Genomic DNA, 25,769 nt, shown 5'->3' with positions numbered 1-25,769 from the left:
TCCACAACAACACTACAGTGAATACTAAATAAAATACAAATGAAAAACCATGTTTTTAATGTCACATACAAAGGATAGATGCAGTGAAATGTGTTGTTTTACAGGGTATATTTTTCAGCCATAGTAGAGCACATTTAAATGCCTTTCACAAGGACACATCAACAGAGTTTTAACCTTGCCGGGTCTGGAATTCAAACCAGCGACCTTTTGATGACAGGCCCAATGCTCTAACCTCTAGGCTACCTGCCGCCCTACAGTCATGTCCACAAAAATACTACAGTAAATACTATAGTATATCAATATAGTAATACTACATTATTTCAACCATAGTATACTATAGTATTTTTTTCATATGCTTTGTCAGTCTAAATTCTAGCATATAAGCAGACAACACCTGTAGAGAGACGAGAGTTGATGTGTTGATGAGGGTATATTCATCAACACACTTAATATCTATGTTGAGGGCCTGTTAGTGTGACTATGAGGGGTTGGTTGTACAGTGCCGTGAAAAAGTATTTGCCTCCTTTCTGATTTTCCAAATTTTTGCATATTTTTTTATATTTAATGTTATCAAATCTTCAACAAAACCTATTATTAGGTAAAGGGAACCTGAGTTTACAAATAACTAAAACAAATTAAACTTATTTTATTTATTTAATGAACAGTTTAATCTGCTGTTTGTCCCCATCTGCTGTTGACCCCATCTGCTGTTGACCCCATCTGCTGTTAACTTCCCTTTTGTCGTACTTGTGCTGGTGTCTGCCTGTTTTTCTGTCGCTGTGTAAAAGCCCTTGTGTGGTCCAGGCTGGGTATCAAACAAAGCTATTTTGATCAATCTGCTTGTCTTTCAGACAGCGTAAGAAGTGCTGTTTCACTAAGGGCTAAGTAGACTTGTAACACAAATAATTCGTATCAACAGAGTTTATTTTCCAGTTCACATCAATGATCCCTTTTGTATTTTAGTAGAATTGCTGTTTTGGCAGTTAGAGGAAAGAGCAGAGCTCTTCAATTCATCAGGAAAAGCATTTATAATCAGGCAGAGTGGCCGACTGGGATGAAAACAGGAATTATGGGACAATTCCTCCCAGAAAGACATGCAATGTTGTATGTGTTTGTGCGTGCGTGCTTGTGTACTTGTGTAAGTGTGTGGGAGAGAGAGAACAACAGCCAGATGCAGTATAGCGAGGCTTCAGTGGAGAACAGGCACCATTTTTGGATAGGAACGGATGTAGGAGGAGGAGGAGGAGGAGGAGGAGGAGGAGGAGGAGGAGGAGGAGGAGGAGGAGGAGACACCCTAGCATGTTCACGAGGGTAGTTATTTAACATATTTATTATTCCCTGCTTTAAATGCCCGCTGTGGGGCTTTTCTATTCGCCTGCTGTTTGAGTACAGTATCAGCCAGCACACTCACACACACATCCATACACACTCACACACACATCCATACACACTCACACACACATCCATACACACTCACACACACATCCATACACACTCACACACACATCCATACACACTCACACACACATCCATACACAGTCACACACACATCCATACACACTCACACACACATCCATACACACTCACACACACATCCATACACACTCACACACACATCCATACACACTCACACACACATCCATACACAGTCACACACACATCCATACACACTCACACACACATCCATACACACTCACACACACATCCATACACACTCACACACACATCCATACACAGTCACACACACATCCATACACACTCACACACACATCCATACACAGTCACACACACATCCATACACACTCACACACACATCCATACACAGTCACACACACATCCATACACACTCACACACACATCCATACACACTCACACACACATCCATACACACTCACACACACATCCATACACACTCACACACACATCCATACACACTCACACACACATCCATACACACTCACACACACATCCATACACAGTCACACACACATCCATACACACTCACACACACATCCATACACAGTCACACACACATCCATACACACTCACACACACATCCATACACACTCACACACACATCCATACACACTCACACACACATCCATACACACTCACACACACATCCATACACACTCACACACACATCCATACACACTCACACACACATCCATACACAGTCACACACACATCCATACACAGTCACACACACATCCATACACACTCACACACACATCCATACACACTCACACACACATCCATACACACTCACACACACATCCATACACACTCACACACCTTCGCACGCACGCATGCACTCACTCACTCACGCACACACCCACAGACGTATAGACACACACAAACAAATACACACATACATTCATGTTTCATACACATCACAACTGCTGCTACCAGATTTACTATTGCTAATATTGCACAGTTTAAGGACTTGCCCCCCCCCCCCCCCCCCCCCAATCCCCCCTTTCTCGGATACATGTCTAAATATTGGACAATAAATTGTGCCTTCCTGTATTAAACGCTGAACTGTTTATTATATTCTACTGCCATGTCTGTTGTATCATTAGAGGTTGAAGCAGAGAAGCTGCCGTAGCCCTATTGCATTTGTTCCCATTCATTATTGTCATTATTATGTTCCTCTTTCTGCCATTTCGGTGAAAATATTCCCATTTCCATGAGATGAAAAGGCCCAGGACTATGCGAATATAGCAACTTGGTAAAGGCCCAAGGGGCACACCCTCTGATGCAATACCATGCCAATTGGCCACATGGTTGGTGGTATAACAAGTGATTGAAAATGCTGACTTTGTAAGGTCAGCCACGCACCCCGTGTGATCTAGAGTAATGACATTCAGTCCGGAGGCACCGAATGACCAATATTTGCAAAACTTGATATATGGCATCTATGGACCAAGGTCTGTAAATGCACTATTCTCCAGACTTGTACGTCAAACACCATGGCCATAACTGACCAATAAACATTCACGTGGGTGTGGTGCGTGTGATCTGTCACATATATGCATATAAATCAGTCACGGATAAACAGTGTCAAGGCTTAACATATGCAAGCACATTCATATCGACCACACAGTGACGATGTAACAGGCACATTTTTTATATACCTGTATCTTCATCTGTCTGACTCTGAGTGATGGAATTTGGCACACATGCTCAAGGATATAGCTAACCTGGAAAATATGGTTGAGGTTGGCCACAATGTGGCGCTGTTGGGCAGAAAAAACATTAATATGTGAACGAACACCTGCTCTTCGAACATCTCAGTCCAAAATATTGGCCATTAATATGGAGTTATAACAGCCTCCACTCTTCTGGGAAGGCTTTCCCAATGTTGAAGCATTGCTGCAGGGACTTGCTTCCATTCAGCCACGAACATTAGTGAGGTCGGGCACTGATGTGGGGCGATTGGGCTCGGCTCGCAGCCGACGTTCCAATTCATTCCAAAGGTGTTCGATGGGGTTGAGGTCAGGGCTCTGTGCAGGCCAGTCAAGTTCTTCCACACAAACCATTCTGTATGGACCTCGCTTTGTGCACTGGGGCATTGACATGTTGAAACAGGAAAGGGCCTTCCCCAAACGGTTGCCACAAAGTTGGAAGTACAGAATCGTCTAGAACGTCATTCTAGGCTGTAGCGTTAAGATTTCCCTTCACTGGAACTAAGGGGCCTAGCCAAACCATGAAAAACTGTCCCAGACCATTATTCCTCCACCACCAAACTTTACAGTAGGCACCATGTATTCGGGCAGGTAGCGTTCTCCTGGCATCTGACAAACCCAGATTCGTCCATTGGAATGCCAGACGGTAAAGCGTGATTCATCACTCCAGAGAACGTATTTCCACTTCTCCAGAGTCCAATGGCGGTGATCTTTACACCACTCCAGCTGGAGCTTGGCGTTGCACATGGTGATCTTAGGCTTGTGTGTGGCTGCTCGGGCCATGGAAACCCATTTCAAGAAGCTCCCGACAAACAGTTTGCTGATGCTGCTTCCAGACACAGTTTGGAACTCTGTAGTGAGTGAAGCAACCGAGGACAGACGATTTTTACGCGCTACACGCTTCAGCACTCGGCGGGCTCATTCTGCAAGCTTGTGTGGCCTGCCGTTGTTGCTCCTAGACGTTTCCACTTCACAATAACAGCACTTCCAGTTTTTGCAGGTGCAGAAATTTGACGAACTGACTTGTTTGAAAGGTGGCATCCTATGACGGTGCCATGTTGAAAGTCACGGAGTTCTTCAGCAAGGCCATTCTACTGCCAATGTTTGTCTATGGAGATTGCATCGCTGTGTGCACGTTTCTTTATACCCGTCAGCAATGGGTGTGGCTGAAATTGCCGAATCCACTAATTTGAACTCATTTTAGGTGTGTTCACATACTTTTGTATATATAGTGTACCAAATCTGGTTCAGCAGTTCTGGAAAAGACTTTTAACGTAGTCAACATCATTGAAAAATGGTCCAAAATACATCCAAAGCAAATAACATTGCATGATCGGTTTGATTTTGAGTTCTGATATTTGGCTAGCTCAGTAAGAAGTACTGTAATTCATCCTAGGGCAGTGTCACCCGTTTGTCCTGATGGTTTCACAGTTGGCACACAGCTGAACCCCAGCAACACTGCTTGCAGCTTTAATTTCTTATTGTTGTTGCATTTTTTATTTTTTTTATTTAATTGTCAGGTGCTGAAGTGAGCATTTCATTGGATGATATATACCATGTGTGTCACGTTCTGACCTTAGTTCCTTTTTTATGTCTTTGTGTTAGGTTGGTCAGGGCGTGAGTTGGGGTGGGGAGTCTATGTTCTTTTTTCTAGGTTGTTATGTTTCTATGCGTTTGGCCTAGTATGGTTCTCAATCAGAGGCAGGTGTTGTTCGTTGTCTCTGATTGAGAATCACACTTAGGGAGCCTGGTTGTCTCTGATTGAGAATCATACTTAGGTAGCCTGGTTGTCTCTGATTGAGAATCATACTTAGGTAGCCTGGTTGTCTCTGATTGAGAATCATACTTAGGTAGCCTGGTTGTCTCTGATTGAGAATCACACTTAGGGAGCCTGGTTGTCTCTGATTGAGAATCATACTTAGGTAGCCTGGTTGTCTCTGATTGAGAATCATACTTAGGTAGCCTGGTTGTCTCTGATTGAGAATCATACTTAGGTAGCCTGGTTGTCTCTGATTGAGAATCATACTTAGGTAGCCTGGTTGTCTCTGATTGAGAATCATACTTAGGTAGCCTGGTTGTCTCTGATTGAGAATCATACTTAGGTAGCCTGGTTGTCTCTGATTGAGAATCATACTTAGGTAGCCTGGTTGTCTCTGATTGAGAATCATACTTAGGCAGCCTGTTTTCCCCATTTTGGTTGTGGGTGTTTAATTTCGGTTTAGTGTCTGTTCACCTGGCAGAACTGTTTAATTTCGGTTTAGTGTCTGGTTCACCTGGCAGAACTGTTTAATTTCGGTTTAGTGTCTGGTTCACCTGGCAGAACTGTTTAATTTCGGTTTAGTGTCTGGTTCACCTGGCAGAACTGTTTCGTTTTCTCTTTGTTGTTATTTTGTGTAGTGTTCAGTTTTTCAATTAAAACATGACGAACACTTACCACGCTGCATTTTGGTCCTCCTCTCCTTCCACCAACGACAAGTGTTACAATGTGGTCCATTGTGGCTCAGTTGGTAGTGCATGGTGCTTGCAACACCAGGGTTGTGGGTTTGATTCCCGCTGGGGGACTTCTAAAGGAAAATGTCTGCACTCACTACTGTAAGTCGCTCTGGATAAGAGCGTCTGCTAAAGTGATGTAAACTTACAACACAAGCAGTCATTTTGTTCTTCTATCCTCATGGAGACCTAAAATGTATTTCCATTCAAAATCCTATTTTCCCTAAACCTAACCCAATCACCTTAACCTAACCTTAACATGTAACCCTAAACCTAACCCAATCACCTTAACCTAACCTTAACATGTAACCCTAAACCTAACCCAATCACCTTAACCTAACCTTAACACGTAACCCTAAACCTAACCCAATCACCTTAACCTAACCTTAACACGTAACCCTAAACCTAACCCAATCACCTTAACCTAACCTTAACACGTAACCCTAAACCTAACCCAATCACCTTAACCTAACCTTAACACGTAACCCTAAACCTAACTCCTAACCCTAAAGATAACAAGTAAACCCTAATTGCAACCCTAACCCCTAAGCTTTAAATAACCTTTGTCTTCATGGGGACATGTTGTTTAACTATCCTTGTGAGGACTTTGGGGTCCCCAAAAGCATAGAAGAACCCCCCGACCCCCCCCCCCCCCCCCCCCAGCCCTGTCATCACACAGCTAACACTCTTTGTTTGTCTATCTGTCTGTCCTCCATCTCAGGATACCCAGAACATTGACACGTCTCTCATGGACCCGGCTAGCAACATCACCACCCTGGTGGGGCTCAACGCCTTCCGTATCCCTCTCTCCATCAGACAGAAGCTCTGTGGCAGCCTTGACGCGCCCCAGACCAGAGGATCCAATGACTGGAGGATGCTGGCCCACAAACTCAACCTGGACAGGTCAGAGGGAACACCCCAGCACATACAGCGGCTTCAGGAAGTATAGCACACCCGTGACTTATTCCACATTTTGTTGTGTTGCAGCCTGAATTTAAAATGGATTAAACTGAGATGTTGTCACTGGCCTACTTTACCCCATATTGTCAACGTGGAATTATGTTCTTCAAAATTTTCACAAATTAATTCAAACTTAAAAGCTGAAATGTCTTGAGTCAATAAATATCCAACCCCTTTGTTATGGCAAACCATATTTTCAAGTATGGTGGTGGCTGCATCATGTTATGGGTATGCTTGTTATCGGCAATGACTAGGGAGTTTTTTTAGGATGAAAGGAAACGGAATAGAGCTAAGCACAGGCAAAATCCTAGAGGGAAACCTGGTTCAATCTGCTTTCCAACAGATACTGGGAGACAAATTCACCTTTCATCAGGACAATAGCCAAATATACACCGGAGTTGTTTACCAAGACAACATTGAATGTTCTTGAGTGGCGTAGTTAGAGTTTTGACTTAAATCGTCTTGAAAATCTTTGGCACGACTTGAAAATGTCTGTTCAAAAAATGATTAACAACTAGACAGAGCTTGAAGAATTAAAAACATTATGATATGCAAATATTGTACAATCTAGGTGTGCAACGATCTTAATAAAGACAACGACTCACAGCTGTAATTGCAGGTGATTCTAACATGTATTGACTCAGGGGTGTGGATACTTATATAAATTATATATTTCTGGATTTCATTTTCAATACATTTCAATTCAGGCTGTAAAACAACAAATTGTGGAATATGTCAAGGGGTATGAATACTTTCTGAAGGCACTGTACATACATACAGCTTCCCATACCCCAATCCTAACCTTAACCTTTATTGGGGGAAATGCAAAACTGACTCTAGATCAGTGTAACTAGGGCAACTAGTAGGGCAACTTCACCCTACACCCTTGCACACACTTGCCACATCCTCACCACCAACATCATCCATGATTGTGGTGACCCTTGCCTATGTAGGCCAGCTATGACTGTCCTCGAGTGGGTTAATCCGATAAGAAGCAGTGGTTAGCAAGACATCAGACATAGACCCATGTTTATCACCAAGATACATTTTTAGATTAAGACAGCAGACACACAAGTGGATGGAGAGAGTGAGACAAGCGAGCAACAGAAGATGAGGAAGGGAGGGAGGAAGGGAGAGCAGGCAGAAGCGGGGTCCTAAAGGCAAGCCTCTCCCCCCTCCTCTCTGACTGTGCACTGGGGGGGGAAGGCAGAGGCTGCTTAAGTTTGTTCACATCTAAGCAACCTCCTCCTCATCCTTAAGTTAGTTCACGTCTAAGCAGGAGCATCCTCATCCTTTAGTTAGTTCACATCTAAGCAGGAGCAGCCTCATCAAGTTAGTCACGTCTAAGCAGAAGCAGCCTCATCCTTCATTTAGTTCACATCTAAGCAGGAGCATCCTCATCCTTAAGTTAGTTCACATCTAAGCAGGAGCAGCCTCATCAAGTTAGTCACGTCTAAGCAGAAGCATCCTCATCCTTAAGTTAGTCCACGTCTAAGCAGGAACATCTTCATCCTTAAGTTAGTTAACGTCTAAGCAGGAGCAGTCTCATCCTTAAGCAGAGGGGTGGAGAGAGAACTGCTCTAAAGATGGCTGCATTATGGTGTTGGACAAGAACGTGACCCTGTTTTTTTTACCACAAAGGTGTCTCTTGTTGTCTCTCAGGTATCTGAACTATTTTGCCACCAAGTCCAGTCCCACAGGGGTGATCTTGGACCTGTGGGAGGCCCAACACTTCCCAGACGGGAACCTCAACAGACTGGCTGCCGTGCTGGAGGAGATGGGTCGCCACGACAGCCTGGTCCCATGACGACGGAGCACTGACACCCGAGGACCGGACCAGGGGCCATCTGAGTGTGTCTGAGTCACGGACACCGACGGACACAAACAGACCAACGCACAGACAGACAATGTCCTGGCTGTCACCCATGGCAATGGGCGGGACAAAAAAAAACCTGTGTGTCTGGGAGAAATTAGTGAGCAAAAAGACCTTGTTGTTGATGTGTGATCCGAGTCGTTCTCTTTGCTGTGATTATTTTGTATTGGGGGACAACAGAAAGAAAACAAATCCTGGAGATCCCATTGTTATCCTTGGCTGTGCGTTCCTTGGTACAGTCTGCTTTTCTTTATACAGTTTCCTAGGAAACGGTCTATTCTGCTGTCCATATATGTGGATGATTTCCTACTTCAGACTTTACTAACGTATGTAGGCTACTCAGTAACTGTCGCTCAGTCAGAATAGGGAGACAGACAGGAATTGAAAAGGGACAAGTATTGAAGTGGAGTCCTTGGAATAATGCAGTCCATTTTATCCGCACCACCAATACTACCCATACATTGGTTCTGTTGATTACATTTAGCTTGTGTTGATTTCCCTGAATATGTTTAATCATGATTTTAATTTCAGGATTCAAGGTGTGGTGAAGAAACTCTTATGTCTTGCTACCCTTTTGTCTAATTTGTTTCGTTGTGGTTTTGTTGATCTCTAGCGCCATCCTGTGGCCTTTGAAAAAATAACATCTATCTTATAATCGTGTCTGAACCGTGTAAATACATGAATAACAAGTACATTCTAATGGCATTATACTATTGCTTTATTGTTAATCATTATTCATTTGTATTGTGATTTATTTTCAGTTAGAGCTGTGAACTGTAGGGAGGGGGCTAGCTAACACATTAGCTTTGTTGTTCGAAATTGCCTATTTTGCAGAACAACTGTGCATTTGAGCACTGGCCGCTTTTGTTGGGGATAAATGTGCAGAGAATTATTGAGGTCAAGCATATCTGGGTCTTACTGATAGAGAATAAAGTGGGTGTGGGTGGGGACTGGAGTACAGTGAAGTTACCCCTAGACACTGATCTTGGGTCAGTTTTGCATTTCCCCGACTAATGGTTAAGGTTATGATTGGAGGAGTCAAAGCTGTACCTAGGGGAAACGTCACCCTGGAGCGGGTGGGACTGCCTGTTTCTGCTCTTGAGTTACACCATATCAAACTGATCTGAGACCAGAGCGGAGAGGCCAATACGGTAATATGGAGAAAAGATGCAATGAATTGTGGACATAAAAGCCTCAGTTGCATTAAGTTGGACTGCCTTATTTTCCCAACTTATACAGGTACATAGTTGAATATGGCAATGGCTATTTGACTAGCTATGTTCTACATTCTGTCCTTCATTATCTCCCTTGATGTCATTCAAAAGAGGAGTTTGATTTGGGTTTCGAAGAAAATAAAAATCTTTACCATAGAATAACTAGTTTGGCATGACAATGAGTTGATTTGATAGCATACGACGATCTGGGGACCCAGGCTATATAATAAAATACATGCAATGACTACATACAACTTTCAATATCAACATAGGTGTTAGATAATAGTCTGTCCCACATCGTATTACGATACTTACAGTATGCATTTCTTCAATGTCAAAATGTGGGGCTCAAAACAACTCTTTAGAATGGAAGACAAAGCTGCACATTGAGCTGTTTGTGTAGATGTTGGGAACCTGCTCAGCTATAGCGTAGACAAAGTTTCAGGAAGGGTAAAATAGAAGCCAATAACAAACTGAACCGTGAATACGTGGACTACAGGGACGCAGAGGATCATAGTTTGAAAAGCGCTCACACTTGCAGCCTGTTTCAAAATGTCCACATTGCCACATATGGGCCACATGTTCCACAACGCATTAACAGGGTGAATGCTGAAAGAATTAAAAAGGGATATTTTTTCATGAAGAAAGAAAAGAGTGCATGTTGACCAACAAAGTGAAATATACAACACAGGGATATTAATGTCACAGCCTGCGTTAGAAGATATCAAAGTATGTAAATGTTTTATGATGTACAGAATACCACTGTCAAATACATTTTGGGCTGTTTCAGTACAGTATATAAAAAGAACAGTACAGTTAGATACTAGTTTGTATGTTTACCAGTTTGGTTTATTTTGTTTTTGGTAAAAGCTGTGTCTACTATGCAAACTTGGCATCCTTTACAAACAAATGATATTAATAGAGCTGTGCTAGTAAGTGCATTTTATTTTATTATCTGATAAAAAATGATTAATGATATAATTTGTGTTAGTGTAGTGAGGTTGTCGTCCACTCTAGTTTGGCTTCCTGACGCCGCCGCTGACTCTCCCAAAACGCTTGCATCTCCTCAGTTTCTGTACAAAGTGTAAGAAAGAATTTTTAAGACTGTTAATAAATTATATTTATAAGCAACGCTGAAAATGAGTACTGATGTGGTCTTATGTTAATGCATGAGCTAGTCTAGCTCTGGTCCAGAGCGTTAGTGTACGTTCCTCCACTACTTATATTATTAGTGAAGGAAGGAGGTTCTGGACCTAACGCCATGGACCAGAGCTAGAGTCAGTCCCACATTAGGCCAAACACGTCATTGAAGTAAGCCATATTGCCCGGTGTTCAGTAACATATTACAATGCGAATATGAACTCTGCACACGTCTCGCTTTTAACTTGAATATGCATCAGAAAATCAGCCACAACAGTAGTTAAGGCATCAGGAGTTTGGAACTGTTTTATTTCGGGGAGTGTTAAGCCTAGCACATTGGTTAGTCTCTGTCTCATCAACATATCTCTTTACAGGCCTAAAAAGGCACAGGCCTAAAATGGCACAGGCCTAATAAGGCACAGAGCACTGAGGAATAGCAGGGCAGGCACTCATTCTGTGCACAATTCAACCACAACAACCAGTTCTCCATGTCTAACTCTACTACAATGACAGTACCTCAGATGTACCTTTGAATAATAGAGGGGGTATTGTAGATTACCGACAAAATGTCTGCCCCCTTCTTCCTCCTCTTGTAAACTGAGGAGAGACAGTGTAGCGAGAGAGAGAGATAACGGTAGAGTGAGAAGGATCCTCAGTGATGCCTTCACATTTCTTTAGGAAGTTTTGTAAGGTTGGACAAAGTACCCCGCTAGCAATGGAGTAATCGGACCAGAAGCGTCCCTCTTCCGGGGGGCCGGAACTGATTAGATCGGCCCGGTGTCGGACTCGGCCCAGAATTGGCCCAAGTACAAGGCCGTTTCCGTCAACCGGAATTCAGCCGACTTTGCCGGCATCTTACCAGAATCCCCTTAGAAGCGGCCCGATACAAATTTAAATAAATGTATACAAAATTACCTGATTTAGTAATTTTAAATATTATTAAATTACATTTTATACATACAAATTATACTCATCCACAAAAAAAAAATTGTGTCAAAGGAAACACCATACACCTGGTGACCGTGTCAGTGTGCATGTGCCTGGCCTGCCAAAGGAGTCACTACAGTGCGATGGGACAAGGTCATCCCTGCCGGCCAAACCCTCCCCTAACTCAGGCGACACTGGGCCAATTGTGCATCGCCTCATGGGTCTCCTGGTCGGGGCCGGCACGGGTCTCAAATCAGCATTTGTATAACATTGTGTAAAACATTACATTACCCGCTTCTTAAACTGAACACACTATTTGTTTAATAATCTGGATAAACACACATAAAATACCCTCTGAGAAGTGTACAGTCACCAAACGCATTCAGAATGCATTGACCAAACAGGCCTCCTAATACAGTTGAAGTCAGAAGTTTACATACACCTTAGCCAAATACATTTAAACTCAGTTTTTCACAATCCCTGACATTTAGTCCTAGTAAATATTGAATGTGAAATGTCAGAATAATAATGGAGAGAATTATTTATTTCAGCTTTTATTTCTTTCATCACATTCCCAGTTGGTCAGAAGTCTACATACACTCAATTAGTATTTGGTAGCATTGCATTTAAATTGTTTAACTTGGGTCAAACGTTTCGGGTAGCCTTCCACAAGCATCCCACAATAAGTTATGTGGATTTTGGCCCATTCCTCCTGACAGAGCTGGTGTAACTGAGTCAGATTTGTAGGCCTCCTTGCTCGCACAAGGAGGCCTAGATTTGTAGGCCTCCTTGTCTGACTTGTTCAATTCTGCCCACAAATTTTCTATAGGATTGAGGTCAGGGCTTTGTGATGGCAACGCCAATACCTTGACTTTGTTATCCTTAAGCCATTTTGCCACAACCTCAGAAGAATGCTTGTGAAGTGTACCAGTCCCTCCTGCAGAAAAGCACCTCCACAACATGTAGACCTCCAATTAACTCAAATGAAGTCAATTAGCCTATCAGAAGCTTCTAAAGCCATGACATAATTTTCTGGAATTTTACAAGCTGTTTAAAGGCACAGTCAACTTAGTGTATGTAAACTTCTGACCCACTGGAATTGTAATACAGTGAATGATAAGTGAAATAATCTGTCTGTAAACAATTGTTGGAAAAATTGCTTGTGTCATGCACAAAGTTAGATGTCCTAACCGACTTTCCAAAGTTATAGTTTGTTAACAAGAAATTTGTGGAGTGGTTGAAAAACAAGTTTTAATGACTCCAACCTAAGCGTATGTAAACTTCTTACTTTATTTGGGTTCTACCCCCCTGACCCATGTGATCTTCCGCTGCAATTGACTCAGGTGCTAGACCCGTCTTAAAGGAGACACTTTCTCTTGCAGGTGCACAGGGCAACTCAGTGTTCACATTCATTTGCTTTGTATGAGTCTCTGTGTCTTCGACTGAGCTTTCAGTCCTGACAGTGTCCAGTTCCCATTCCACTGAGATATTAACATCCCTTGGAACCCACAGTCTCACAATGTCCCCCACCCTTCTCTTGAAGGGGTAGTATGTCTGACTAGGCACAAATGAGTCAGTGCTCAACTCAGTCTCTTGTCCCGTGCCAGTAACCTCATGCTTTGAAACAAACCCAGTAAGGTTTGAGCCTGTTGTAGTGCACATGATAAGCATGATAAGGTCCATTACACTGTATTTCTTCACACAGCACCTCTGACAGTTTCTTTTCAATTTTGAAGGGACACTTCAATTTCTGTCTCAGTTTGAGTGATCCCCTGTGGTAGTCTCTAAGCCACACATATTCATTTTCCTCATACCTCTGGGGTGTCACCTTGAGATCAATGTATTGCTTTTGTTTACATTTGGCTTTTATGTGATTTCTCTTTACAGCTTCCCTTACAGTGCTTAAATACCCTTGCACCTTTTGCACACACTGAGACACATAATGTTTCCAGAACCACATGAACTGGTAATGTCATTTCAGTACTGAAAAGCACCATGTATGGTGTGAACCCCGTGGAATATATATATATTTTTATTTAACTTTTATTTAACTAGGCAAGTCAGTTAGGAACAAATTCGTATTTTGCAATGACGGCCTACCCCGGCCAAACACTCCCCTAACCCGGACGATGCTGGGCCAATTGTGCGCCGCCCTATGGGACTCCCAATCACTGCCGATTGTGATACAGCCCGGGATCGAACCAGGGTCTGTAGTGGCACCTCTAGCACTGAGATGCAGTGCCTTAGACAGCTGCGGCACTCAGGAGCCCCAAAGAGTGAACACTACTCCTGTATGCCAGCATCACATATGGGAGTATCTCATCCCAATTTATTTGATTGTCATCAACAAAAAATGACATCATATTGATTAGAGTTCTGTTCATTCTTTCCACTAAACCATTTGTTTGTGGGTGGTATGGAGAGGTTTGGGTTTTGTTCATTTGTAAAAGATTGCACATCTCTCTATGACATCTCTTTCTCTATGGATAGAGAGAGGAATGCCTAGCTTCAACACAACACAAATTCCTCTACTAGTTTCTTTCCCACTATTACTGCTTCCTGATTGGACATGGCATATGCCTCTGACCACCTAGTCAAGTTATCTGACACTACCACTACCATAATTACCTCGTCCCATCTCTGTAAATGGACCCATTTTGTCTCTCGAAATGGTGGCCTGTGACATAACTTGTCATGGATGGTCTGGGGGCTCGACCCTGTAACTTATACAAAGCGCATGCCACACAGCCCTTACAACACTGCTTTATGGCTCTCTGCTAACCTGGCCAATAAAATCTTGCTCTGATTTTACTGGTGAGCTTTTCTACTCCTAAATGGCCTCCTGTTCTATCATTGTGGATGAAGGCAAGTACCTCATGAACAAGCTCATCTGGTACCACCCCTCTCCAGATGGTGTCATCTGTCTGATAGTTTTGACTCTCAAGGAATAACACCCCATTCTTCACATGTAATGACCCCCACACTTATTTGAAAGGCCTAAAGGGAGCTCTGCTTTACTCTTTTTGTCATTTCTTTAACTAGGAGACCATTGGGTGTCTTTCCTGTCCTTCCAAAAGGAAAACTGCATTTTTGGGTACTGCCTGGCTCATTTGAGCTCCAACTGCAGGCTCAATAGTGACATCCTAAGGCTTGTTTACGATGGCTCTCAGATTGACAGTGGCCTCCTGTGAGACGGCTGTGTTCACACTCTGTGTGTGTGTGTGTGTGTGTGTCGGCGTGACACACCATCTGCATTACTGTGCAGTCTCTCTGGCCTCTGGACAATATCATAGTCAAACTGATCCAGTATCTCTAGCCATCTAGTCAACTGTCCCTCAGGTTGTTTGAAGTTACTCAGCCACCTCAGTGAGCTGTGATCATTTCCCAGTAGAAATGTCCTCTCCAGCAAAAAGTGTCTGATGTGTTTAAGAAACACTACCACATCAAGAAGCTCCTTCTTGGTAGTTGAATACTTCCCTCCTTTTTTGACAGTGCTCTCTACCCTCGTGTTTCTGGGAGAGGACTGCCCCTATGCCTGTGCGACATGCATCAGTATCCATTATGAAATCTAAATTTGGGTCTGGCCAGTGTGGAGGATGTGGTAAGTTTTTACTTGAATTAATTAAAGGCCACTTGACACGCTGCGTTCCACTCAAACATTTCCCACAATCTGCACAAAGGCTCCGGCATAGCTGCAAAATCTGGTATGAACCTCCTGTAGTGTGACGCCAGGCCTAGAAAAGATTCTTGCTTCTGTCAGCAACTTGGGGCTAGGCCATGACCTGACTGTCTCTGTTTTCATGGGGTCAGTGGACCCTCCCTCAGCCGAGAGGATGTGTCCCAGGTAGCTCACCTGCGACCTGAACAAATGACACTTAGATGGCTTCTCCTTAAGTCCTGCTTGCTCCAGTCTGCTGAAAACCTTGTCTAAACACTTCACATGTTCTTTGAATGTACGACCAAACACCATGATGTCATCTAAGTACACCAAGCATGTTGTTCACTGTAAATCAGCCAAAACCAGGTCCATGAGACGCTGGAAGATGCTTGGTGCATTTGTCAACCCAAACCCCATGGCCTGGGAATTTGAAAAGCCCTCTCTTTGTCTCAGAAGCAGTTTTTGCAATGATCCTCGGTGTATACCTCAACTTGCCAGTACCTACTGGTTAAGTCTAAAGTGGAAAACCACTGAGCACCGGCAAGCGAGTCCAAGGTCTCGTCAATCCTAGGAAGTGGATAAGCATCTTTTTTTTCGTATAACCTTCTGTATTCCGCACATAACCTGATTGAGCCATCCTTCTTTCTTACTAACAACACTGGTGCTGCCCATGGACTGATGGGTGGGCTAACTATTCCCCTTTCTAACACGTCCTGCAAATGCTTGTCAAACTCTTCTTGCAGATGAACAGACCCGTCTCAACGCTTGTTTGATAGGCCTGGTGTCCCCTATGTCAATCTTATGCTGGACTAGTTTTGTGCAGCCCAAGTCAAATTCACCAGTGCTAAACACTCCAACATACCTTCCCACCATTTCCTATACAGCTCCCAGCTGCAATCTATGTCCAACTCTTGCATTAAATGTTCTACGTTCCACTTTGCTGTGGTGCGAGAGTATGGCGGCTGGTTAGAATCCTGTAGGCTAGCAACGATAGTGTCTTCACTACCCTTCTCCCAGATAGAGAAACCCCCCAGTTCAGTGCACTCTTTCAGTAACTGTGATTGCGGAGTTACATTCATCACACGCACTGACAGTTTCCCCTTCACTAAGCTCCAAACACTACATGCTGCCAACAGGTTACTTGTATCAGTGACTTAAAACACAGGGCTCAAGAATACCCTCAGTTTTGTCATTGTCCCCTCAACTTTACCAGTTATAAATATTTCATTTCCGGAGGGGATAATCGTGTCATTCATCACAAACACTTTACACACTCCCCCTGCCCCTCCCCTGAAAATCAACAGAATCTGCTTCCCCAAAACACAACATGTTTTCTTTCTCAAATCAAGTACAGACCCATATTTTACCAGGAAGTTTGTCTCTATCAGTGCACACTGGTCTGTGTCGCTAGCGACTACAAAATCCCAGGTCAGATTAAAACCGTCAATGTTTATGACTGTGAACCAGCTACCCAGGACTGAGAGAAACTGTCCATTTGCTACTTTAACCATGTTGTGGTATGGTTGCAGTGTACCTTTTACCTCCAGTAGCATTTCTCCATACTTGTTTGTTTACCATGACCTCACCACCATGACCTCACCACCATGACTCACCAACATGACCTCACCACCATGACCTCACACTCGAAGTTAGCAATTTTGCACTCCAGGTAAACCCCACTAGATCCTGCCACATACGCCTCGTGTCTGAGCCATTGAATTGTGACTCCACTTTGTCTCTGTACTGACGTTTTTCCTGTTTGATTGCCTTACGGAGGGAATAACTACACTGTTTGTATTCTACCATATTCCCAGTCACCTTGCCAATTCTTAAATGAGGTGGTTCGCACTTTCAGTTTTGCGCGAATGCTGTCATCTATGCACGGTTTCTGGTTTGGGTAGGTTTTAATAGTTACAGTGGGAACATCATCACCTATACACTTCCTGATGAACTCAGTCACCGTGTCCGTCTATACGTCAATGTTATTCTCAGAGGCTACCTGGAACATATCCCACTCCACGTGATCAAAACAATCTTTAAGCATGGATTCCGATTGGTCAGACCAGGGTTGAGTTTCTGTTTGAGTTTCTGCCTATAGGAAGGGAGGAGCAAAATGGAGTCGTGATCTGATTTGCTAAAGGGAGGGCGGAGGAGGGCCTTGTAGGCATCTCGAAAGGGGGTTGTAGAAGTGGTCCAATGTTTTTACAGAGCGAGTACTACAGTCAATGTGTTGATAGAACTCCGATAGCGCTTTCCTCAAATTTGCTTTGTTAAAATCCCCAGCTACAATAAATGCGGACCCAGGATATGTTATCACAATCACATTATGAGTAGTTAATCATGAAACATACACCACCGCCTTTCTTCTTCTGGAGAGTTCTTTATTTATATATTGGGGCGGCAGGGTAGCCTAGTGGTTAGAGCGTTGGACTAGTAACCGAAAGGTTGCAAGTTTGAATCCCCGAGCTGACAAGGTACAAATCTGTCGTTCTGCCCCTGAACAGGCAGTTAACCCACTGTTCCTTGGCCATCATTGAAAATAAGAATTTGTTCTTAACTGACTTCCCTAGTTAAATAAAGGTAAAATAAATAAAAATTCCTGTCTGAGAACCCAGCTGGCTGCAGGGGTGGAAAAAGTACCCAACAGTTATACTTGAGTAAAAGTAAAGATACCTTAATAGAAAATGACTCAAGTAAAATTCTACTTGTCTAAAAGTATTTGTTTTAAGATATACTTGAGTATCAAAAGTAAAACTATAAATAATTTAAAATCCCTTATATTAAGCAAACCAGACGATCCAATTCCGGAAAGTCGTAATGCTGGTGAGTTACCACCACTCAGATATCCTGAAGTTATTTCCGGTAGTATGTAATAACACCAAAAACATTCTGGGCTAATAATGTAAGAAATAACACAAAAAAAACTAAGTACTGCAAAGCTAGAAGCAGAGCTGTCATGTCTGTCGACGTCTTGTTGTAAAGTTAGTGTGGGTGAGGTGGATTTTTTTTGTTTGTCCATCAATAATGAAAAACCACTTGGTATTGACAACATAGATGGAAAGCTACTGAGTTTGGATGAAAATGTTTGTCCTCAAAACTTGGGGGAAGCCAAAGTCATTCACCTACACAAGAATGGTAAAGCACCCTTTGCTGGTTCTAACAACCGAACAATCGGCTTGCTGCCGACTCTTAGCAAACTTCTGAAAAGAATAGTGTTTGACCAGATACAATGCATGTGTCCATGTCTGCTGATGATTCAACCCTGTGTCAGCAATCACAGCTAGTCAAGTCACTTCAAACCTACACAAAGAGTCGCATGTCAGTTTTATTATGGGTGGCTAGTGATAAACTAGTCCTGAACATCTCTAAAACTAAGAGCATTGTATTTGGTACAAATAATTCCCTAAACTTTAGACCTCAGCTGAATCTGATCATGAATAGTGTGGCTGTTAAGCAAGTTGAAGAGACTAAATTACTTGACGTTACCTTGTATTGTAAACTGTCATGGTCAAAACATATAGATAAAATGGTTGTAAAGATGGGGAGAGGTCTGTCCGTGATAAAGAGATGCTCTGCTTTGTTGACACCACACTCCACAAAGCAAGTCCTGCAGGCTCTAGTGTTATCTTATCTGGATTATTTCACAGCCATGTGGTCAGTTGGCCCCGAACAGAGCGGCACGGCTTGCTCTTCACTGTAATCAGAGGGCTTATATCAATACTATGCATGCCAGTCTCTCTTGGCTAAAAGTAGAGGAGACTGGACCGCATCGCTTCTTGTTTTGATAAGAAACAGTGTTGAAAATTCAAAATTGTTTTCATAATCAACTTACACACACACACACTTAACCCACCAGACATGCCACCAGGGGTCTTTTCACTAAGAAACAGTGTTGAAAATTCAAAATTGTTTTCATAATCAACTTACACACACACACACACACTTAACCCACCAGACATGCCACCAGGGATCTTTTCACTAAGAAACAGTGTTGAAAATTCCAAATTGTTTTCATAATCAACTTACACACACACACACACTTAACCCACCAGACATGCCACCAGGGGTCTTTTCACTAAGAAACAGTGTTGAAAATTCAAAATTGTTTTCATAATCAACTTACACACACACACACTTAACCCACCAGACATGCCACCAGGGGTCTTTTCACTGTCCCCAAATTCAGAACAAATTCAAGAAAACGTACACTATTATATAGAGCCATGATTGGATGGAACTCCCTTACATCTCAGACGGGTCAAGTGTCCCAAGTAGAGCATGGCGCTTGCAATGCCAGGGTTGTGGGTTTGATTCCCACAGGGGACCAGAATGAAACAAGTATGAAAATGTGTTCACTCACTACTAATCAGATGCTCTGGATAGGAGTGTCTGCTAACTAAAAAATGTGAACAGCAAACCTGGTTTCAGAAAGCAACACAGCGTCTCTCCCTTATTTGACCTGGATATTTTGTGTGTATTTACTGATATGTGTGACGTTGATTAGTTCTGTTCTTGTTTATAAATGTTCTGTATTATTTCATGTTGCATGTGGACCCCAGGAAGAGTAACTATCGCAACAGTTAATGGGGATCCTAATCAAATAAAAAATAACAAGTTTATATATTTGCTGTTTTCATATTTCTGGCGTTTTCATATACATTGGTTGTTTTTATTGGTCTAAGGTCAAACGCCGTCAACATTCTGACTTAAGGGAGAACTGTCCCTTTAACTAACCATGTCACTAAAGAACCTGTGTGATGTGCCTGGGGTCCCTGGTAGGGTCAAATCAGATGATAAATACCAAAGACATTGTCACCTAAATGTTTTATTGCCGATACAATTTGAATTTGAACTGATATCATTTGAATATCTTTATTTGTGGCGTACATACAAATGAAGCTACTTTTACAAATGAGGCCACAGTGAATCAGTACTCAGCACTTTATAATGTACTCATAGTGAAGAAAAAAACTCCCCTTTACCCCAGACACACCATGGTTTACCTTGGTAAACTACTGGACAACAACAGGGGTGTATTCACTAGGAACCAAACGGAAGCCAACTGGCTAAAATGGGGAGGGACTAACCTAAAATTGTCCAATAAGAAATGCTTGTTTTTGTTGAAAAACTTTTGTGGTGCAAAATGTTTTTCTACGGTTTGCACTAATAAATAACCCCAAAAATCTAAATCAACACTTGATTATGGCTTCAGATTGTCAGCTGATTCCTCCTGCTGTCATCCTGTGATACGCCTGAAGGGGTCACCCTCCACCCTCCTCATGCAGTTCCCCACCTCCCTCTTCCTCCAGCCACCACTGGCCCATCATCTAAAACTAGAGCAGCTTTCACAGAAAGCACAAATAAAACCCACTTGGCTTGTGTCCTCTTTGTCTAAGCCAACCAAACATGATCATAGCAGGTCGCTTTAAAAAGGCAATACCTGCCCCAGGTCTTCAGTATCTAAACAAGTAGTTCATCACGACAGTTCAAGGGGTTACGGGCGGTTATCTCCTTCTCTCTGAGTGACCGTGGCCCGGGGTGAGGCTCCCTGTGGTGCACTGCTGGCTTCTGGTCCTCCTGACCCCCCATGCAGCAGAGGACTGTGGGTAGAGCGGAGCAGAGCCCTGGCTGTCGGTCCGTGGTGACGTGTTTCCCCCACGCCTGGAGTGTCCCTCCCGGCCATCACAGTTTAATATCCTGAGACTCGGACATCTTGGCCAGGGTCTTCTTGACGCGCAGTGCCGTGAGGCGAGAGGCCGGGTTGTGGGCCCAACACTCCGTCATCAACTTGCCCATCTGCCTAAGGCACTGTAGGGGGCACAACAATACACAGTCAGCTCTAGTTTTTGGATTAACCAACGTGTGTGTGCGTGTATGTGTGTGTGTGTGTGTGTGTGCGCGCGTGCGTGTGTGTACTACACATACTCTACTGTGCGTGGTTGGTGTGTGTGTGTTTACATGCTTATGTGACTCTGTGTGTGTCTGTGTATGTGTGACTGGCTTACCTCGTCGCTAGTCCAGCGGTTGGGGAAGGAAGGTCGTAACCTCTTGATGCAGACCACCTCTCTCATGTCCTCATACGAGGGGTCAGAGGGCACCAGGTCATGGTACGGTAGCTGGTACTCCTCTACAATACCTGGAACACATAAATACCACAATGAGGATTTGATCTAATTTCGCTGCTTCCTGAGACAGTTTCCCCTAGGTACAGATCTAGGATCAGCTTTCCCTCCACAAATCCTAACCTTAACCATAATTGGGAAAAAATGCTAAACTGACACGAGATCAGCATCTAGGGTGAAACTACTTGGTTACAGTACCTCCTGAGACACAGCGCCTGGCGATCTCCCAGAGGATGAGGCCGAAGCTGTACATGTCGGCCATGATGTAGGACTGGAAGTGGTTCCTGTTGAGGCTCTCATCCAGGACTTCTGGGGGCATGTAGCGCTTGGTGCCCACCCTGGTGTTGGGAGGGATGTCCACCTCGTTGGTGTCACTGGGATGGTAGAAAGGAGAGGTAGGGATAGAGGGAGGGAGAGAGGGAGGCCATGTTAGATTAGATGAGAGAGATAGTAATGGATAGAAAAATAGAGGGAGAAATATGGAGGGAGAGAAGAACAGAGGGAGAGTTGTTAGATGAGATGAGAGAGATAGTGATGGAGAGAAGAACAGGGGAGAGATGTTAGATGAGAGAGATAGTGATGGAGGGAGAGAAGAACAGGGGAGAGATGTTAGATGAGATGAGAGATAGTGATGGAGGGAGAGAAGAACAGGGGAGAGATGTTAGATGAGATGAGAGATAGTGATGGAGGGAGAGAAGAACAGGGGATAGATGTTAGATGAGATGAGAGATAGTGATGGAGGGAGAGAAGAACAGGGGAGAGATGTTAGATGAGAGAGATAGTGATGGAGGGAGAGAAGAACAGGGAGCAATGTTAGATGAGATGAGAGAGATAGTGATGGAGGGAGAGAAGAACAGGGGGGAGTTGTTAGATGAGATGAGAGATAGTGATGGAGGGAGAGAAGAACAGGGGAGAGTTGTTAGATGAGATGAGAGATAGTGATGTAGGGAGAGAAGAACAGGTGAGAGATGTTAGATGAGATGAGAGAGATAGTGATGGAGGGAGAGAAGAACAGGGGAGAGATGTTAGATGAGATGAGAGATAGTGATGAGGGAGAGAAGAACAGGGGAGAGATGTTAGATGAGAGAGATAGTGATGAGGGAGAGAATAACAGAGGGAGAGTTGTTAGATGAGATGAGAGATAGTGATGGAGGGAGAAGAACAGAGGGAGAGTTGTTAGATGAGATGAGAGAGATAGTGATGGAGGGAGAGAAGAACAGGGGAGAGATGTTAGATGAGATGAGAGATAGTGATGGAGGGAGAGAATAACAGGGAGCAATGTTAGATGAGATGAGAGAGATAGTGATGGAGGGAGAGAAGAACAGGGGAGAGATGTTAGATGAGATGAGAGATAGTGATGGAGGGAGAGAAGAACAGGGGAGAGATGTTAGATGAGATGAGAGAGATGGTGATGGAGGGAGAGAAGAACAGGGGAGAGATGTTAGATGAGATGAGAGAGATAGTGATGGAGGGAGAGAAGAACAGGGGAGAGATGTTAGATGAGATGAGAGATAGTGATGGAGGGAGAGAAGAACAGGGGAGAGATGTTAGATGAGAGAGATAGTGATGGAGGGAGAGAAGAACAGGGGAGAGATGTTAGATGAGAGAGATAGTGATGGAGGGAGAAGAACAGGGGAGAGTTGTTAGATGAGATGAGAGATAGTGATGGAGGGAGAGAAGAACGGGGAGCAGTGTTAGATGAGAGAGATAGTGATGGAGGGAGAGAAGAACAGGGGAGAGATGTTAGATGAGATGAGAGATAGTGATGGAGGGAGAGAAGAACAGGGGAGAGATGTTAGATGAGATGAGAGAGATAGTGATGGAGGGAGAGAAGAACAGGGGAGAGATGTTAGATGAGAGAGATAGTGATGGAGGGAGAAGAACAGGGGAGAGTTGTTAGATGAGATGAGAGATAGTGATGGAGGGAGAGAAGAACGGGGAGCAGTGTTAGATGAGAGAGATAGTGATGGAGGGAGAGAAGAACAGGGGAGAGATGTTAGATGAGATGAGAGAGATAGTGATGGAGGGAGAGAAGAACAGGGGAGAGATGTTAGATGAGATGAGAGATAGTGATGGAGGGAGAGAAGAACAGGGGAGACATGTTAGATGAGATGAGAGAGATAGTGATGGAGGGAGAAGAACAGGGGAGAGATGTTAGATGAGATGAGAGATAGTGATGGAGGGAGAGAAGAACAGGGGAGAGATGTTAGATGAGATGAGAGAGATAGTGATGAGGGAGAGAAGAACAGGGGAGAGATGTTAGATGAGATGAGAGAGATAGTGATGGAGGGAGAGAAGAACAGGGGAGAGATGTTAGATGAGATGAGAGATAGTGATGGAGGGAGAGAAGAACAGGGGAGAGATGTTAGATGAGATGAGAGAGATAGTGATGGAGGGAGAGAAGAACAGGGGAGAGATGTTAGATGAGATGAGAGATAGTGATGGAGGGAGAGAAGAACAGGGGAGACATGTTAGATGAGATGAGAGAGATAGTGATGGAGGGAGAAGAACAGGGGAGAGATGTTAGATGAGATGAGAGATAGTGATGGAGGGAGAGAAGAACAGGGGAGAGATGTTAGATGAGATGAGAGATAGTGATGGAGGGAGAGAAGAACAGGGGAGAGATGTTAGATGAGATGAGAGAGATAGTGATGGAGGGAGAAGAACACAGGGAGACCATGTTATATTTGATTTGTTTGTTTGTTTAGTTTTTAATAACATTTTCCTATTTGTATTTCCATTAACCTTTTCAACTTATTGTTGTCCATTGTGACACTATGATACTCTCATGCAAATAGTTTGGTTGAATGGAATTAATCAATTATGAGGGACAATCGATCGACTGGCACGCACACAATAACCCTCTCCCTCCCTACCTGATGAATTTGACGGCCAGGCCCAGGTCAGCGATGCAGCAGGCTCCATTCTTCTTCACCAGGATGTTCTTGCTCTTCAGGTCTCTGTGGGCGATGGCCGGCTTGCCCTGGGTGCCAAAGATCTCTGTGTGGAGGTGACAGAGGCCCGAGACTGAGGAGTAGGCCAGTCGCAGCATGGCCTTGGTGTCCAGCGTGGTGGACTTGAGGTAGTCGTACAGAGAGCCACCCTCATGGTAGTCTGTGATCAGGTAGAGCTGGGTCCACGAGCCTGTTCCCTTGATGTCAGCCGCTATGAAGCCTGATGGACACAAGGGAAGATGAGCGATATGGAACTGAGGAACATGTTGGCACTATTATAGCATTACAGTATACATACAGAGAATTCAAAAAGTATTCAGACCCCTTCCCTTTTTACAAATTTTGTTACATTGCAGCCCAATTTTAAAATGGATTAAATAAAAAATGATCGTCATCATTCTACACACAATACCCCATAATGACATCACAATACCCCATAATGACATCACAATACCCCATAATGACATCACAATACCCCATAATGACATCACAATACCCCATAATGACATCACAATACCCCATAATGACATCACAATACCCCATAATGACATCCCAATACCCCATAATGACATCACAATACCCCATAATGACATCCCAATACCCCATAATGACATCACAATGCCCCATAATGACATCACAATACCCCATAATGACATCACAATACCCCATAATGACATCACAATACCCCATAATGACATCACAATACCCCATAATGACATCACAATACCCCATAATGACATCACAATACCCCATAATGACATCACAATACCCCATAATGACAAAGCAAAAAGGTTTTTTTATACATTTTTGCAAATGTATTAAAAATAAAACAGAACTGACTTGTTTACATAAATATTCAGACCCTTTGCTATGAGACTCAAACTTGAGCTCAGGTGCATCCTGTTTCTATTGATCATCCTTGAGATGTTTCTACAACTTGATTGGAGTCTACTGTACCTGTGGTAAATTCCATTGATTGGACATGATTTGGAAAGGCCCACACCTGTCTATACAAGGTCCCACAGTTGACAGTGCATGTCAGAGCAAAAACAAAGCCATGAGGTGGAAGGAATTGACCGTAGAGCTCCGAGACAGGATTGTGCCGAGCCACAGATCTGGGGAAGGGTAACAAAACATGTCTGCAGAATTGAAGCTTCCCAAGAACACAGTGGCCTCCAACATTCTTAAATGGAAGAAGTTGGTCAGGGAGGTGACCAAGAACCCAATGGTCACTGACAGAGCT

General features: G+C 43.5%; 2 protein-coding genes across 5 annotated transcripts in view; one reads left to right on the top strand and one right to left on the bottom strand.

The window, feature by feature from the left end:
* unc5ca (unc-5 netrin receptor Ca) overlaps positions 1 to 8,563 on the top strand; it is a 290,202-nt gene extending 281,639 nt beyond the window's left edge. The window contains 3 exon segments of the mRNA XM_036979368.2: positions 6,400 to 6,581; positions 8,301 to 8,434; positions 8,437 to 8,563. Coding sequence (XP_036835263.2) covers positions 6,400 to 6,581; positions 8,301 to 8,434; positions 8,437 to 8,459 — 339 coding nt within the window. The 3' untranslated portion in view covers positions 8,460 to 8,563.
* Positions 8,564 to 20,065: 11,502 nt separating this feature from the next.
* bmpr1ba (bone morphogenetic protein receptor type 1Ba) overlaps positions 20,066 to 25,769 on the bottom strand; it is a 155,941-nt gene continuing 150,237 nt past the window's right edge. For all 4 annotated transcript variants that reach the window (XM_036979376.2, XM_036979377.2, XM_036979379.2 and 1 more), the window contains 4 exons: positions 24,449 to 24,746; positions 21,771 to 21,946; positions 21,456 to 21,586; positions 20,066 to 21,258 (listed from right to left, as the gene is read on the bottom strand). In XM_036979376.2, coding sequence (XP_036835271.1) covers positions 21,133 to 21,258; positions 21,456 to 21,586; positions 21,771 to 21,946; positions 24,449 to 24,746 — 731 coding nt within the window. In that variant the 3' untranslated portion in view covers positions 20,066 to 21,132. The remainder of the gene's footprint in view (positions 21,259 to 21,455; positions 21,587 to 21,770; positions 21,947 to 24,448; positions 24,747 to 25,769) is intronic.

Source organism: Oncorhynchus mykiss, chromosome 6 (assembly GCF_057628025.1).
Source record: "Oncorhynchus mykiss isolate SJ-2025 chromosome 6, ASM5762802v1, whole genome shotgun sequence".
NCBI classification, from domain to species: domain Eukaryota; kingdom Metazoa; phylum Chordata; class Actinopteri; order Salmoniformes; family Salmonidae; genus Oncorhynchus; species Oncorhynchus mykiss.
This window is presented reverse-complemented; position numbering and strand designations above follow the sequence as displayed.